We start from the raw sequence: 16545 nt of genomic DNA, 5'->3' as shown, positions 1-16545 counted from the left end.
CTCAATGTCCTGTGGTGGAGGTGGACCAATTAAAACCAATACAGTAAAGTATTAGAAATGACATAGTTGTGTGCAAAAAAGCTGACAAAAACGCACAAAGCTGAAAAAGTAAACAAAGATGAACTGAGTGAAGAATAAAGTCAACACCATCTTTCCACTCAGTTCCTTGGGTAGCACTGAATTGTAGGCGCTGTCACACTCCCATGGAGCTCTAACTGGGCTCAAAATAGTTTCACCTGCGCCTTCTCTCCACTGTGAACCCCTGGCCAATCTTACGGCCCTCCCCTGTTCTATTTAGTACTTACCTGAAAAGCGTCCTAACACCAAAGAGGTGACTGCGCGCTGTAGAAATGCTTCAAATAAATAGAAGTCAAAAACGTTATGCAAATAAATTAACTTAGGAAATGAAAAGAGATCCTCCCTGACAAAGAAGGGAAGGACGAGCGCTAATGGGACAGGCACCAGAGGCTAAAGAGGAAGCGGGTGGAGGGGAACACGCGAGCGGCGCAAGGCTCTATCAAGCAGCGAGAAAGAAGAGAAGCAAATCTGCAAAAAGGAAGAAGGAAAGGATCGGAAAGAGTGTCTGGGGTTTGCCGGAGAAGGGAAGAACCCCCTATGAAGAAGGAACAGAGCCAGGAATGGGAAACATGGGGGAGGCGAGAGAAAATAAAAGGGTATGAAGGAATGAGGGGGCAAAGAGAACAGCAAAGCAGAAGGCAGGCTCAGGGCAGGGTGCACTATCCCCCTTGAAAATATGTATTAAAAATAATGATAGGAAGGAGGATGACAACTAATGGAAAAGCATTTGCAATGCAACGGGTCTCGCGTTTGCTGAGTTAGAGCTATTCTCACTGTAAAATCCTAACTGGACTTTTCTTGCCACGTAAATTGAAAATGAAAAGTGAAACAGCTGACATGAGCGAGCCGATTCAAAGCGCCACGGTCGCTATGAGCGCAGGGAGACAAACGGAAAAAGAAGTTTGCTGGCGGTCAAACACATCGTCAAACATGCAATTATCCACATAACAGGGTCGATGGCCAAAGCGGTAACAAAACCACCCCAAGTAGGGACAAACGTTAAGCATTTACCAATGATAAAGGATTTTTGAAAGGCAAGCCAATGAACGAGTGATAGCGATGGGCGTGGTTAAAAGCCCACAGATAGATTACAACAGGCCACAGCGCTTGCGTGCTCGACCTAAAAAACAAATACCACCTACAAAAAGCAGATAAAAAAAAAATACAGATGTACAACATTCAACTTTTTTACCTCCGAATTTTTGACACACGCCGATATATATGATGATATATATGATGGCCACGACTTTTTGGACACAACTTGTTATACAACAATTTTTTTTTTTTTTCAATCTCCTTTTTGAAGGGGCTCTTTTCATACAACTAAAAATACACCTAAAAATAGAGGCGCATGACTGATTATGGCATAGAACCTAATTTATGAGAACGCACCCTGGAACACAATTAAATGCTTCATTATCAGGCCAGTTGCACCGATTGTCGCTGCACGTGCTCAGTTACGAGCAATAAAAGCAACAGTGAACAGAGTTCATGCATTCTTCTGTTAAGGGCAGTGCTTAATTTGAGGGCCGGGGCTTATTCTTCTGCCTCAAATAGATTGTGTTGAATAATTAAAATGTTCCAGACAGGCGCACTGTGTTCATCTACCCGACCACAACCACTCCAGTGCCATACAGCAGTCGTAAGGAGCAGAGAAAGAGGGGCAAGCGGAGCAAATGTGGACTAAAATGTGAGACACTAAGTGACAAATCTGAGTCACTTAACACATGATCTAAAAATAAGCGCTGGTGCCAACACACTCCTTAAAGTCGTCTACCACATACTCGGGGAACACATACTGTTAGGGTTCCTATGGCACAACACGATCTCTGACCACTGGCTTAGGCTAATATGCACAACCCCCCCCCCCCCCCCACTCTCCCCCAAAAGCCACACTCCGATGATAGTGAGGCACATGAAAAAGAATTAACGTAAGAGGAGAAACATTTTCGAGTAGTGAGAACACTTGGTAAAGACTGGTATGTTAAGATTATGCATTACATCCCCCAAAATTACCCAAAGTAAGTTCAAACACTGACTCAAACCCATCAACTCAGACACCGAGTACAGACTACTATAACTGCCCCAACACAAAGTATCCCTCTCGACCAAACAGACTGCAAAGGAAACTAGCACAGTCTGGCAAGATCTCTACAGAAGACGACATGTAAACACAACATGTCCAGAAACCTGGGACAGACTGCCATGACCTGCCCCGACATACGAGAAAAAAAAATAATCTCAGACAATATCAGACGCCTGGCACAAGCTTTAGTAAGCTGAAACTGCAAACAGAAAAGAATGGCACCAAACACTATCCCGTTCCGGATGACAACATCATTGCAACCAAGCGTTAATCACACCGCTGAGTGAAGACAGGTACCTTACAAATGACAAATGATGCCCTTACAACAAAAGATAAAAGATGACCCCCACCTCCTGATATCACCAGAGAGCTCAGCTGACTGACTTCCTCATCCCAACCCTTAAATCTAACAAGCATTTGCAATGCAATGGGTCGTGCGTTTGCTTGAGTTAGAGCTATTAGCGTTGTAAATTCCTAACTGGACTTTTCTTGCCACATAAAATGAAAAGTTGAACAGTTGACATAAGCAAGTCAATTCAAAAAGCGCCACAGCCGCCTAGAGCACAAGTTATTGGCTCCCTGCGTGAATGTCTAGAAAGGATTGCAGCTGTGATGAAAAGCAAACCTAAACCATAGGAGGGGCCATCACACACAGTAACAGGAGGAAGCGTTACATAGTGTGATGGCCAACAAAAATGTTCACTTAGTTAAATCGCCTGGGAGGGAACTCAGCACACAAAGGAGGGACATTTCACAAAATGCACCAAAATAAATTAAGCATTTAAAACAAGTACAACAAAGAATGAATAGCAAGAGTGGGCGTGGTTAAAAGCCCACCGAGAGATTACAACAGGCCAGAGCGCTTGTGCGCTCGACCCTAAAAATGGAATTCACGGTCAGCATCCCACCTACCTAACGAACACTACGAGGCTCTTGTAAACACAAGATCCCCATCACATGCGGAGTCCCCACATAAAATCTTGTACGCCAACATCTTCCACCTCTACACATCTCTCATTGGGGTGCTCTTCAAAAGCAACTACATCAAACTTCACCAAAATGCTGAAGATACACAGCTATTTGAAAAATCTCTGTGCCACGCATTGAATGACTTAAACACACCCTGCACCTCATTCAGCTCTGAATGTCCAGCACCTACCTGTAGTTCAACTGCACTATGACAAAATTCCAGTTATGTGCCAAGAACAACAAGCAAAAGCTAGCCCAACCTAGATCAAGCACATAGACACAGACAGATTAAACCCCAATTTTCACTTAATTCAAAACCGCTTGACCTTGAAAGCCACCGCAGCCTCAAGGAAGGAAATGACAAGAACAACAAAGAAGACCTAGCACCAGCTCGCTCGACTAAAAAAAACAAGTAACTGTTCCTCAAGGAAAGAGTTCAGAATTGGTGTTCGAACCCTTGGTCTCAAGCATCTGGATGGTGACAACACCTTGCCCCATATCTTACTAGATTCACACAATGGCCCTCTGGCCATCCTACAAGCCCTCAAGATATACAACCACACCACCCCCATTTTGACACTTGGTGGATCTTCAAAACCACCTGTACAATCTATAGAGAGCTCATGGCCAGTATCCCGCCTTTCTGGGGGATAAGCTCACCAACTCCACAATTTCCAGTGGCTCTCAGCATACATGTAGCCAGAAAAACATCAGACTGGAGTCAACGAAGTGCAAAAAAACAAAAAAGGGCAACAGAGTTCTCAACCTAGGTATCCAGGACCTGGAACAACATCCCCGTATCCTTCAGAATGGCCCTAAGCCTGCTTCAATTTACAAAACAGGTGACTACATGCCTCCTTAAAGACCACTGCGATGCAGTAGAGTAAAACCCTGCACTCAGAACCCAGCTGCCTCTCCACTCACTTTGACTATAATTTTGCCAGCTACACAAATACCACATGCATACATGAGCACAAGCAGCCGCCAAAAAACACTGTGCACACAGGTCGAGGAGAAAGCCACAACCCATGGATTGCCCACCGAGCCCTACACCAGACTTCCCCTCCCTCAAAATACCTGCTAAATAAATCAAATGTCAGGATTTAATTTCTGTCTGAATACCACATTGTATCTGTGACTGAGGGAGTACATTGCACAACAATCTTCTATGCACAGGTTGTATACTGTAGAGCTGGAGTGTGCAATGGCCTGTAATGGCTTTCGGATACATTTGTCCCAAACAATGATCTAGGCCCTGATTGCGGAGGAATTAAGTGCAACACATTCTTGAGCTAAACAGCATGCCACCAGTTCAGTCAGAAACATGCAGTACATGAAAGATCGCATTCCCACTGTGACCAGGGGTACAAGCAATGAATTCTTCAAGCCTACACTCAACAGAAATGTACTCGTTACTGAGAAAGACAGCCCTACATGTAAACTACTTTTCGCACACTGTTACACCAAATATAGATAACTAGGTTGTTATGGGATCAGTACAAATGCAAGAAGAGACTGCTGCTCTCTAACAACTGTGTCTAGGACCCCACATAACAATAGACTGAAAATCCAGAGAGTCCGGCCTGTGCTTCGACTCACCGCGTCAGACATCTCAAAGTGTATTCCTCATTCCAAGGCAAAAAAAGAGCACTAAAAAGACAGAGGCGACCTCTCTGTACTTTACTAAACATATGAACGAGTGAATGCACGAAAAGACAGGATGGATTTGAAGTGTACTCCTCAGCGTGTCTGTGGTCAGTAAAGATACAAAATAAATACACATAGGCAGATTATAAACCTGTGAAAGATTGATAATTATCACTGTAACAGTTTAAATGAATACCATTTTAAGTTCCTTGGTACTGAGGAGGTGAGTCTATCCCTCCACTCCCCAAATCAACTGCACCACAGCGATCCTCAATGCTCAGCACCCAACTTTCCTCATTCATAAACATTAGTTTAAGTGTATACAGGAAGCAAGGAGTTAATATTACACAACGGCAGTACACCCATTATTTAACTAAAGAATTAGAGTTAAAACCGTGTTCGAAGAATTCTATAAACTGTCTTTTTAAGGCTAAACATCACAACACACTGTGAAACCAAACCAAACACAAATGCAACAGCTTTACGAAATAAATATAGAGAAAAGAATATTAAGCTCTGCGAGCTACTTGGGGGGCGGGGGGGATCATTAACAAGAAAATAAACATATAAAGTATTCAGACAAGCATGCACTATGCTGGCCTTTGCAATCACAAATAAGCAAACACACCCACTGCAGCACTTCTGGGGACATCCACCAGTCTGTTCTAGCATACCACATCAACCAAGGCAACATTACTCATGTGCACATAAAACAAAGAATTACAGGCCTCCAGCAACTGTTAACTGGGCTCGCCACCTGTTCAACAGAGGAAAGCAGGTTGTGTGTTCACAACTTGGGAGACTGCCAGCTAACAGAATAATGACAGGCGTGGGCACAAACTACTCAACAAAAGCTTATGTGGCAGTACGAACAGAACCACAGTGTGAGGTTGCAAAGGAACTCGCCCTGTGAAGTACAATCCTCACCGAGCCAACATACTACTACCACTGCGACAGAAGATATTTTGTACAGGTGTGCCAAAAGGCAGCCTGTGCCCCAATGTGCACAGCAGTAGAGTTACGCAGGTATATAAAAACATTTACACACATCACTGTGCAGTAATGCGATGGCATATTTGCTGAAACAAACATGCTATCATGGATGGATATAAGGGTGTTTCAGCGCTGTGTGTGAGGGTTGTGGCTGAATGCCACATAGCTGTACGTGCAAGGGCTGTTAGCATGGGGAGCAAAGTATGCTACCAGAGCTGTGTGTCTAAGACTTGGAAGGCAATCTGTAGTGCTATCAAGGCAATGAGTTGAAGGCATACTAGCACAGAAAGGTGTGAGACAGGAATGCAAGGCATCCCAATGGAGCTGAGCGAAGTAAATTAAAGATACTGCACGCTAGCAGGTGTGAGCAAGAAAAAGAAAGCATGCTGGCAAGGAGGTGTGTGTGGAAAGCAAAAATGTATTTTTGCAAAGAGAAAGGAAAGCCACAGCTTTCAGTGCAATGAGGAAAGAGCTGTCCGTGTTCTTATACAGGGAGGTATAGTAAAGGGAGCTTGAATGTGTGCAGCAAAAATGATATATGTATTGCTACCATAGGAAGATTTTTTTTTTTTTTTGCTAAGAACTTTGGCACCCTTTGACAAATTATCACACAAAAAAATATATATATCGTCTACCTGAGCGCCTTCCTGGAAAAAATTTGGGTGATCAGCCAAGCAGGGGCTGAGAAAAACAGGGTGCTCTAACACCCCATTTTCCAAGCAAGTTCCATAGGGAATTTTAAATAGCACTATAGCCAAAACACTGAACGGAACCGAGCCAAATTTGACAGCAGGCTAGATCTTTACCAAGAGAGAGTGGTTTTAGTGATTTGGCGTAAATCCATTCAGTAGCTTTGGAGAAATTAAGGGTCAAAATGTGTTGCTGTATCAACAGTTGGGCTAAATTTCCAATATTCAAGTATTCCTGTTGGCTGAGGGGCCTTTTTGAAGGAAGCACCTTAACTGGCTTGCCGCAACATGAACAGAAGTCTTGAGGCGGCCATTACAAGACTGACCCTTGGCCCTTGTGAAGGAAGTGGGCCCAGAAGAACCCACACTGGGCCCAAAATGAAAAAAAATGCTCTGCTTAGAACCACACAGATATTACACTTGATATGTTCAATAACATCACGGATGACACCACTGGGCCGGTAGGAGGCACAAATTCTAGTCAGCTCAGTAGACGAATTGGTGAATTTCAATGTTTTTATTAGTTTAAAATGTTATGTTATAGCTGACATTTTAACTAGAACTGAAAACGGATGAGTTTCGCCCCTTCGGCCTCTTGGTCACATGAAAATGATCCGATCAAATCCATTTAAATACATAACAGTGAAGACGGAAAACACTGTAAAACACCAAAACATGCAGAATGACGATGGAATGCCATGAAAGTATCCGATTTTGTTGTGTTTGATCCAGTCCATTTTACTATTCATCCATTTCATAACATTTCTTACTTTTTTGTCAAGGACATTTAAAAAGTGAAATTCATTCAAAACAGACCATATTATGTGATCACAACTGCACCGTTTCTATCCACAATCAATATAAGGAAGAAGGAAAAAAACATTTAAAAAAACAAAAAAACAGACAACCATCAGGCATTGGAGAATCTGTTCTCCCCCCCCCACAAAAAAAAAAAAAAATCTCAAAATATCTTGATTGTTCTACATCTAGACTGTTCGATACTGTTAGTACATGATTCACATCGCATTAAATTTGTGTACTGAATACAGTTTAAACCCCCTAAATGTGCATCCTCATTTCATTACAATTTAGAATTCACCCACATTATCATCTATTGAGGGTTAAGAAAAAACGGAGGAAGGGCGTCCGTGAGTCACATCATAAGACATAGGAAGCAAGAAACGCATGCTGGCAGGGTTAGGTCAGAGAGCAAAGGGAGGAGTGCATGAGAACGGGTGTGAGCTTTAAACAAGCAGGGCAGACAAGCTACCATGCATTTAAGCGAGCAAGGAACAGAAGGCATGTTACAAAGACGGTTTCTGTGCAAAAAGGGCACTGCACACAAGTCAACTGATATTTCTAATAATAAAGGGCAACAAAATGAAATTTAAGGTATGATTCGTCATCTGCGGTTAGGACTTGGTGAGAACTAGGTGAAGGTCAGATAATCATTAATATGTAAAAAAAAAATAAAAAAAAAAAAAATAAATGTACGCAGGTGAACTTTATTGCAACATTGTATAAACATGTAAGACACAAGCTAATATAGCTTTGGGAAGATATGAAGAAGACAGAATTATCTAAATACATTGGGCTAGGCCTTTATTAAGACTGTGTGAATGCATGATATGCAGGATATTAAGAAAGGTGCCTGCATGTGTACAAGGAGAAAGCATGTGTTTTTGGTCTGCGTGCATGCATAAAGGAAGACATGCAGGCGGAGCTCTAAATAATATGCAAAGGTGGCACTCTAGCAAGGCTGTGAACAAGACAAGGGGGCAAGCTAGCAAGGCTGTGAACAAGACAAGGGGGCACGCTAGCAAGCCTGTAAATACGACAAGGGGGCGCGCTAGCAAGCCTGTAAATACGACAAGGGGGCGCGCTAGCAGGCCTGTAAATACGACAAGCGGGCGCGCTAGCAGGACTGTAAATACGACAAGCGGGCGCGCTAGCAGGACTGTAAATACGACAAGCGGGCGCGCTAGCAGGACTGTAAATACGACAAGCGGGCGCGCTAGCAGGACTGTAAATACGACAAGCGGGCGCGCTAGCAGGACTGTAAATACGACAAGCGGGCGCGCTAGCAGGACTGTAAATACGACAAGCGGGCGCGCTAGCAGGACTGTAAATACGACAAGGGGGCGTGCTAGCAGGACTGTAAATACGACAAGGGGGGTTGCTATGAAGGAATCCTAGAAGGGCTGTAAATAAGAGATTCTAGCGGGTCTGTAAGTAAGACAAGGAGGCACGCTAGCAAAACTGTAAATAAGACAAGGATGCATGTTATCAAAACTACGTAAAACAAGGAGGCGCACTAGCAAGGCTGTGAATAAGAGACTAGGAAGGCATCATAGCAGGGCTGTAAATGAGACAAGGAGGCATGCTGGTAGAACTCTAAGGCAAGGGGGCCCGGCAGCAAAGCTGCAAGTAAGGCAAGGGGACCTGCCAGCAAAGGCATACCACAAGGGCTTTGTGACAGGGGATGGAGACATACTTGCAAGGCTGTAAATAATTGGAGAGGAAGAAACAGGAGGACTATGTGAGTAACAGGAAAAAGGCACACCAGGGCTATATAAATAATAGAGGATGCTATGTTTGCATGGTTGTATATGAAGCAAACACGTCTCCTTCAGCCACGCCTCCGCTCTACACTGGACCGACCACAGCTGTGTCCACTTCACATTCCGATGCGAGACCCGCCACCTCCGCACTCAACCCATCCCTCGTCGACAGTGGAACAAAATCCCAGAGGAACAACTCTTCTCCGCACTCACCGTCAACCAACCCACCCTCACCACCGACCCCAACGACGCAGCCCTCAGCTTCTCGAACTGGATCTCCAACTGCGCAGACAACCTTGCTCCCCTCAGACGCACGCATCAACAGGCCATCACCAAAAAACCTCTCTGGTTCTCGGACACCCTTAAGGAATCAAAGAAAACCTGTCGCGCCCTCGAGAAGGCCTGGCGCAAGGACCACACCGCCGACACCATGACCGCCCTCAAAAACGCAACCCGTGAACACCACCACTTGATCCGCGCAGCCAAAAGGAGTTTTTTCACCGACAGACTGGACAAAAACAGCCGAGAACTTTTCAGCATCGTTAAAGAGTTCTCCACCCCCAACGCCATCACGCCCTCTCAAGACCTGTGCAACTCCCTCGCCATCTTCTTCCATAGCAAGATCACCGACCTCCACGACAGCTTCGGACACCTGACCCAACCAAGCATCACCGAACCCACACCCCCAACGCCTGGACCCACATCAAAACTGAAGAAACCAAAACCACCATGAACTCTATCCACTCCGGCACCCCATCGGACCCTTGCCCTCACTTCATCTTCAATAAAGCCGACGACATCATCGCCCCGCACCTCCAGGCCATCATCAACTCTTCATTTTCTTCTGCTACCTTCCCCGAAAGCTGGAAACACGCCGAAGTCAACGCCCTACTAAAGAAACCTACGGCTGACCCAAGCGACCTGAAAAACTTCCGCCCCATCTCGCTCCTCCCCTTCCCTGCCAAGGTAATTGAGAAGACCGTCAACAAACAGCTTACCATCTTTCTGGAAGACAACAACCTTCTCGACCCTTCACAAACCGGATTCCGAACCAACCACAGCACTGAAACCGCCCTCATCTCAGTCACAGACGACATCAGAACCCTGATGGACAGCGGTGAAACAGTCGCCCTCATCCTCCTCGACCTCTCGGCTGCCTTCGACACTGTCTGTCACCGCACCCTAATAACCCACCTCCGCTCCACCGGGATCCAAGGCCAGGCCCTGGACTGGATCGCCTCCTTCCTCTCCAACCGCTCTCAAAGAGTCTACCTCCCACCTTTTCGCTCAGACCCCACCAAGATCATCTGCGGCGTCCCTCAAGGCTCCTCGCTCAGCCCGACACTCTTCAATGTCTACATGAGCCCCCTCGCCGATATCGTACGCAAGCACAACATCATCACCTCCTACGCCGACGACACTCAACTTATACTTTCCCTCACCAAGGACCCCGCCAGCGCTAAGACCAACCAACAAGATGGCATGAAGGACGTCGCAGAATGGATGAGGCTCAGCCGTCTAAAACTGAACTCAGACAAAACGGAAGTCCTCATCCTCGGCAACACCCCGGCCGCATGGGACGACTCCTGGTGGCCCACTGCCCTTGGCACCGCACCGACCCCCTCAGACCACGCCCGCAACCTCGGCTTCATCTTGGACCCTCTTCTCACCATGACCAAACAAGTCAACGCGATGTCCTCCTCCTGCTTCCTCACCCTCCGCAAGATCTTCCGCTGGATCCCCACGACACCAGAAAAACAGTGACCCACGCCCTAGTCACTAGCCGCCTGGACTACGGCAACACCCTTTATGCTGGGACCACCGCAAAACTCCGAAAACGTCTGCAACTTATTCAAAACGCCTCCGCCCGCCTCATCCTCGACGTACCCCGCAACAGCCACATCTCCGCACACCTGAGACACCTGCATTGGCTCCCAGTCAGCAAAAGGATCACCGTCCGACTTCTCACCCACGCACACAAAGCCCTCCACGACAAGGGACCTGAATACCTCAACCGACGCCTCAGCTTCTACGCCCCCACCCGTCTCCTCCGTTCCACCGGCCTCGCGCTCGCTGCCGTCCCTCGCATCCGCCGCTCCACGGCGGGTGGGAGGTCTTTCTCCTACCTGGCAGCCAAGACCTGGAACACCCTCCCCACCAGCCTCAGGACCACCCAGGACCACTCTGCATTCCGGAGACTCCTCAAGACCTGGCTCTTCGAGCAGCAGTAAACCCCTTCCCCCTAGCGCCTTGAGACCCACACGGGTGAGTAGCGCGCTTTATAAATGTTAATGATTTGATTTGATATAGAGGGAGCAATATTGGCACAGGAGAGTAAATAGAAGAGGCCTATTGGCATGGCTCTGTAAATAGAGAAAGGCATGTTGACATGCTCCTGTAAATAGAGGGAGTCTGTTGTCAAGGCTCTGTAAACAGAGGAGGGCATGTTATCAGGGCTCTGTAAATAGAGAAAGGCATTGCTGTGTAAACAGAGGAAGGCAAGGAGAGGAGTACATCTTAGAAAAACTGTGTAAAAAGAAGTTATGCATGCTAGCAGGGCTGTGTAAATGGGAGAGAGGTATGATTGCAGGTCTTTATAAATATTTACACTACCGGCTTGCATGCCTTAAAATAAACAGGAAAAGGGTATCCTAACAGGCTACATAAAATTACAGAATAAAGGGGAAATGCTAGAAGGGTTGTGTAAATATTAGGAGATGAAGAAATGGTAGCAGGGGTGTACAAATAGAAGGTGATTAAGTAATGCTAACCGCACTGTGCACTACAGTTGTGTGAGCCACTAAAAGTTTGAGCCGGAAGCCTGGCTCAGCTTGAAGTCCTACTGGAACCTCGAGCCCACAACGAGCCAAGATTTCATGAGACTTATGCATGTCAGTTCCCCTCTACCCAGGATGTGGTGTTAGGGCCAGAGCTGCCATCTCCTGGCTCGAGTCTCGGTGTTGGCTCAACATCCTGTGATTCTGGGCAAATTACTTAATTTGCCTGTGCTTATAAACAGTGAACATGACCTTGTATAATGTAACGGGTGCTCACATCAAGTGCCCTAACACCTTTGGGTCGAATTCGCACTACATCAAAACTGCAGTAAATAAGGGACCAAAGCACAGCCTTAACATAAGTAAAGACAAACTGCTTCCCATTTACTTGCTGCTTTTGTACAAAGTGAAAACGGAACACCTGAATAAATTGTGGTTTCCCACTTAGTGCACTCTTATGCAAATATTTGATTTTACCAAAAATAATTATTTTTCATTACTAGGTATGAAAGCACTTTCAAATATTTGAGTACAAAATTGTAGTTTTACATAGTGTACTGTTTTTCGTTTATTAGACTATAATGTTGATCTACAATAATCTGGACACCGTTCAAGGTTTACATGACAACTGCCTTGCCTTTACTACCACTTTTAATAAGTACTTCTCAGTGCACTGCTACAATGAAACGTATAACGTCAATGATTCCAGGAGGTTAAAAAAAAAAAAAAATGCTTTTTCGAACTTTAAAGAGTCTTTATCATATTTTATGTGTTGTTTGTTGTAGGGTATACATAGCAAACGTTTTCAGGGCTCGGTTCTTGCACGGACTTAAGAACCGAGCCGGACACTTGGCTCAGCTCTCTTAATGTGTTGCCTCGCCCAACTCTACTGTGCACATAAAGGGATAGGAAAATACACGAACAGAGCATGTGACTAGGAGGAGACCGGGTCAGGGCAGTATGGCAAAAGCAGAAATTGAAACGCACGGTACAATATCACAGCTCCATTAACCTGAATGTGCAAAGTGGGAGTCCAGTGGCTGTATGGGGTGGAAGATGAATTTTAACAACAGGTCAGTTTCACAAAACTGAGTCAGGTGATAGATCTGTCCGAATGTCTGGGCGTAGACGCTTAAATTTAAGAACACTGCAACATCACAGAGCTAGAGTGAAAGGGGCGAACTATCATGATGTGGGGGGTAAGGGGTGGGTGGGGGCGGTCGAAGACTTGCAGAGACTCATAAAACCGAGTGTGCAGGGAGAGAACCGTGTGCAAACTGCGGATGGGACTGCAGTTCAAGATAACTAGAGCATCGCACAGCCGAACTTGCTGGGAAAGCGCCGTGGGGGTGAGGCTGAAGTTCAAGAACACTACATCACGCGGCTGAGTGTGAAGGAAAGAGCTGAATGGCCGGGGCGGTGTGTGAATTTCAAGAACCGTTAAGTTTCACAAGTGTGAGTACGAAGGTGGGAAAGGTGTGCGGAAGTCTGGACATGGGGCTGAAGATCACAAATACAGCATTAGAGAGCTGAGCGGGACACCTATTTTTCTAGAAACGGCATCATCACAAATCCGAACCTGCTATGGTAGAGGCGTGCATGCGTTGGGTATAGGGCGAGTTTCAGGACCTTATGATGACCGATATACCAGGTTGAAAAACTTCGCCGCTGTCTTCAGAGAGATACGAGAGGCAGCCTCAGTTATAACCCATTGGTCACAGCTGGCAGATGAATCAGTTCAACAGACAGAGACCTGCAAAGCTCAAAGCACAGAGACCAATGGCCACACGCCATCGCCAAGCCTTCCTTAGTACTGCCATTTCTGTACATTATATGACACGTGCCCTCGCCAAGGTTACAACACACCTCTCAATCATGCAATCAGAGCCCTCAGCGGCCCTGGGCATCATCCCCCGCCCGCTTGCACTGGAGGAACAGCGCTGATCACCCCAAAACCAATTTGTATACCGTCACCAGTGGTTCCTAGCCACGTTTCCAATTCATAGCAGTTCGATTAATTTGTGTAAAATGTATATTGTTTTGTAAATGGAATATTTATATACAATAGTTTGCCACTGCATCGCTAATGGGACACCTCATTTTGCCACCCATCTATTTAATCACATCGGCGGCAAATGACAGATTACACTTTATAAAAGAATTACTGGTATTTTGTTACTTAATAAAGATAAATTGATGTGTTAGCATCCGGGAGACGCCGAGGATGGCGTGTAATAAATGGGAATGTCCCTCAGCTGGAATCTGGTGGTGAAGGAAGCAGTCAGTTCGAATCCGGAAGGAGGGATTCGTTGCGCCAACAGCTTTTCAATGATTTCCTTTAGTCGATTATGGTAGATTCCGGTAATGAAATGCAAGTGTATGTATTTCCACATGAGACTGGTACCCTGAAAGATTTGCCCCGTGCTACTTCTGGCTGTCTAAGCGGCAGAATGAAGTTATCATGTCTGTACATGGGTCATAAAAAAATGCATTAAAACAATGCAGTAAAAAGAAACAGTGGAATGAATATAGTATTATTAGGGAGAAATGATGTGTGTAGGGATTAAATATCACATAAAGTCACCAACCACGCCTATAATAAATAAAATATACGTCATGGTACTGGCCCATGTGGCCCTGGGCATCAAGCAGCATCTCAACCAGTCTACCCACCACTCGGCCTGAATACCCTATTCCTTGAATACCACATACCCTAAGTATATTGTTGCTTCTTGGGCACCTGTAGACAGTGCATTTTAGCATCCACATTTCCAGATGTCGGACTAGCCACGAGCAGCCTGCATCGGTCCACTCCAGCAGCCCTGGCTGTAACCATGGATACCGCACTCCCTCGGATACCCTGCCTGTCCTTACCCTGGGCCGCGTGCCCCACCCCAAGATCCTGCACCCCGAGTCCTGCTTTTATTCTTTGTAACGAGCTCTGGGCCCTTTCTACTGTCCTTCCCATTTGTGCCCTGAGTTAACCAACCATCCTGGTGGGTACTGCTGCAACCCTCGCCCTGAGGACCCCGCACACTTTCCCTCTACACCCCACCCCCTGCCCATCCGGGGGTCCTGGAGGTCCCAGCGAATGCCGCATGCAATCTGGCCGATGGCAGTGTACCTGTCCTCGCCCTGCCCGGTGCCCCGGCTCCCCGATGTGCTGGGCATCTCAGGGGTCGTGCCCACTCCTGCCCTCTGCGCTGGGCACTGCGACCCATCTGGGAAGTATGGTACCCCAGGACCCGGGGGACCAAGTCACAACCCCTACCCCCCCCCCCCCCCCCCGGGGACCAGGTCACAGCACCTCCCCCCCCCCCCCCCGGGGACCAGGTCACAGCACCTCCCCCTCCCAAGGGCCGGGTCACCCCCTGCCCCCCCCGGGGACCAGGTCACAGCACCTCCCCCTCCCAAGGGCCGGGTCACCCCCTGCCCCCCCCCCCACCCCGGGGACCAGGTCACAGCACCTCCCCCTCCCAAGGGCCCGGGGACCAGGTCACAACCCCTACCCCCACCCCACCACCCCGGGGACCAGGTCACAGCACCTCCCCCTCCCAAGGGCCGGGTCACCCCCTGCCCCCCCCCACCCCGGGGACCAGGTCACAGCACCTCCCCCTCCCAAGGGCCCGGGGACCAGGTCACAACCCCTACCCCCCCCATCCCCCCCGGGGACCAGGTCACAGCACCTCCCCCCCCCCCCCCGGGGACCAGGTCACAGCACCTCCCCCTCCCAAGGGCCGGGTCACCCCCTGCCCCCCCCCACCCCGGGGACCAGGTCACAGCACCTCCCCCTCCCAAGGGCCGGGTCACCCCCTGCCCCCCCCCACCCCGGGGACCAGGTCACAGCACCTCCCCCTCCCAAGGGCCCGGGGACCAGGTCACAACCCCTACCCCCACCCCACCACCCCGGGGACCAGGTCACAGCACCTCCCCCTCCCAAGGGCCGGGTCACCCCCTGCCCCCCCCGGGGACCAGGTCACAGCACCTCCCCCTCCCAAGGGCCGGGTCACCCCCTGCCCCCCCCCCACCCCGGGGACCAGGTCACAGCACCTCCCCCTCCCAAGGGCCGGGTCACCCCCTGCCCCACCCCGGGGACCAGGTCACAGCACCTCCCCCTCCCAAGGGCCGGGTCACCCCCCCAGGGCTGGGACAATCTCACCCGGGCATGCATGCACCCCTTGACCCTGACCCTCACTCTTCACCCCTCCCCCCGACGCCTCCATTCAGCCCCCCTTTCACCCCCGCCCTTCATGACACCTTCACCCCCCCTCGCCCGGCCCCCAGCACCTCCGTCCCCCCGTCCCCTCACGGCCCCGCCTCCCTCACCTGGGCATGGCAGGTACGCAGCGGCTCCCCGCCCCCGCCTCTCACCTGATCGCGGATCTTCAGGAACACCATGGCCGCTGGCTGTGGCCGCCCCCTCCGCCTCAACGGCCCCGCGCGCCCTCCATGCCCCGGGCCCGCTCCGCTCTCCGCCTCCCTGGCAGCGGCGCAGTCTTTCTTCCCTTTCTACCACCAGCGCCACAACAGCCGCCGCCCCCACGTCACTCCACCCTCAGACCGCCGCCCATTGGTCCACAGCGGGACCCGTCCTCATTGGCCCGCTCCAAAGCCGCTGCTCATTGGCTAGCGCTGGGACCGCCGTCTCCTTGGAAAAGGGGCAACGACGGAGTGACGGGACCGCTGAGTAAAACACCCTGTGATTGGTGACGCAGCTGTCAATAACGGCGACTGCGGATAACTGG

At 48.7% G+C, this 16545-nt stretch overlaps 1 protein-coding gene across 1 annotated transcript in view; it reads right to left on the bottom strand.

Moving 5' to 3' along the window:
* The window catches only part of ANKRD28 (ankyrin repeat domain 28), a 496481-nt gene extending 480152 nt beyond the window's left edge, over nucleotides 1–16329 (bottom strand). Inside the window, exon 1 of the mRNA XM_069212092.1 lies at nucleotides 16172–16329. Within this exon, the coding sequence (XP_069068193.1) occupies nucleotides 16172–16198 (27 nt within the window). The 5' untranslated portion in view covers nucleotides 16199–16329. The remainder of the gene's footprint in view (nucleotides 1–16171) is intronic.
* Between the last annotated feature and the right edge of the window lie 216 nt (nucleotides 16330–16545).

Source organism: Pleurodeles waltl, chromosome 10 (genome assembly GCF_031143425.1).
Source record: "Pleurodeles waltl isolate 20211129_DDA chromosome 10, aPleWal1.hap1.20221129, whole genome shotgun sequence".
NCBI lineage: Eukaryota > Metazoa > Chordata > Amphibia > Caudata > Salamandridae > Pleurodeles > Pleurodeles waltl.
This window is presented reverse-complemented; position numbering and strand designations above follow the sequence as displayed.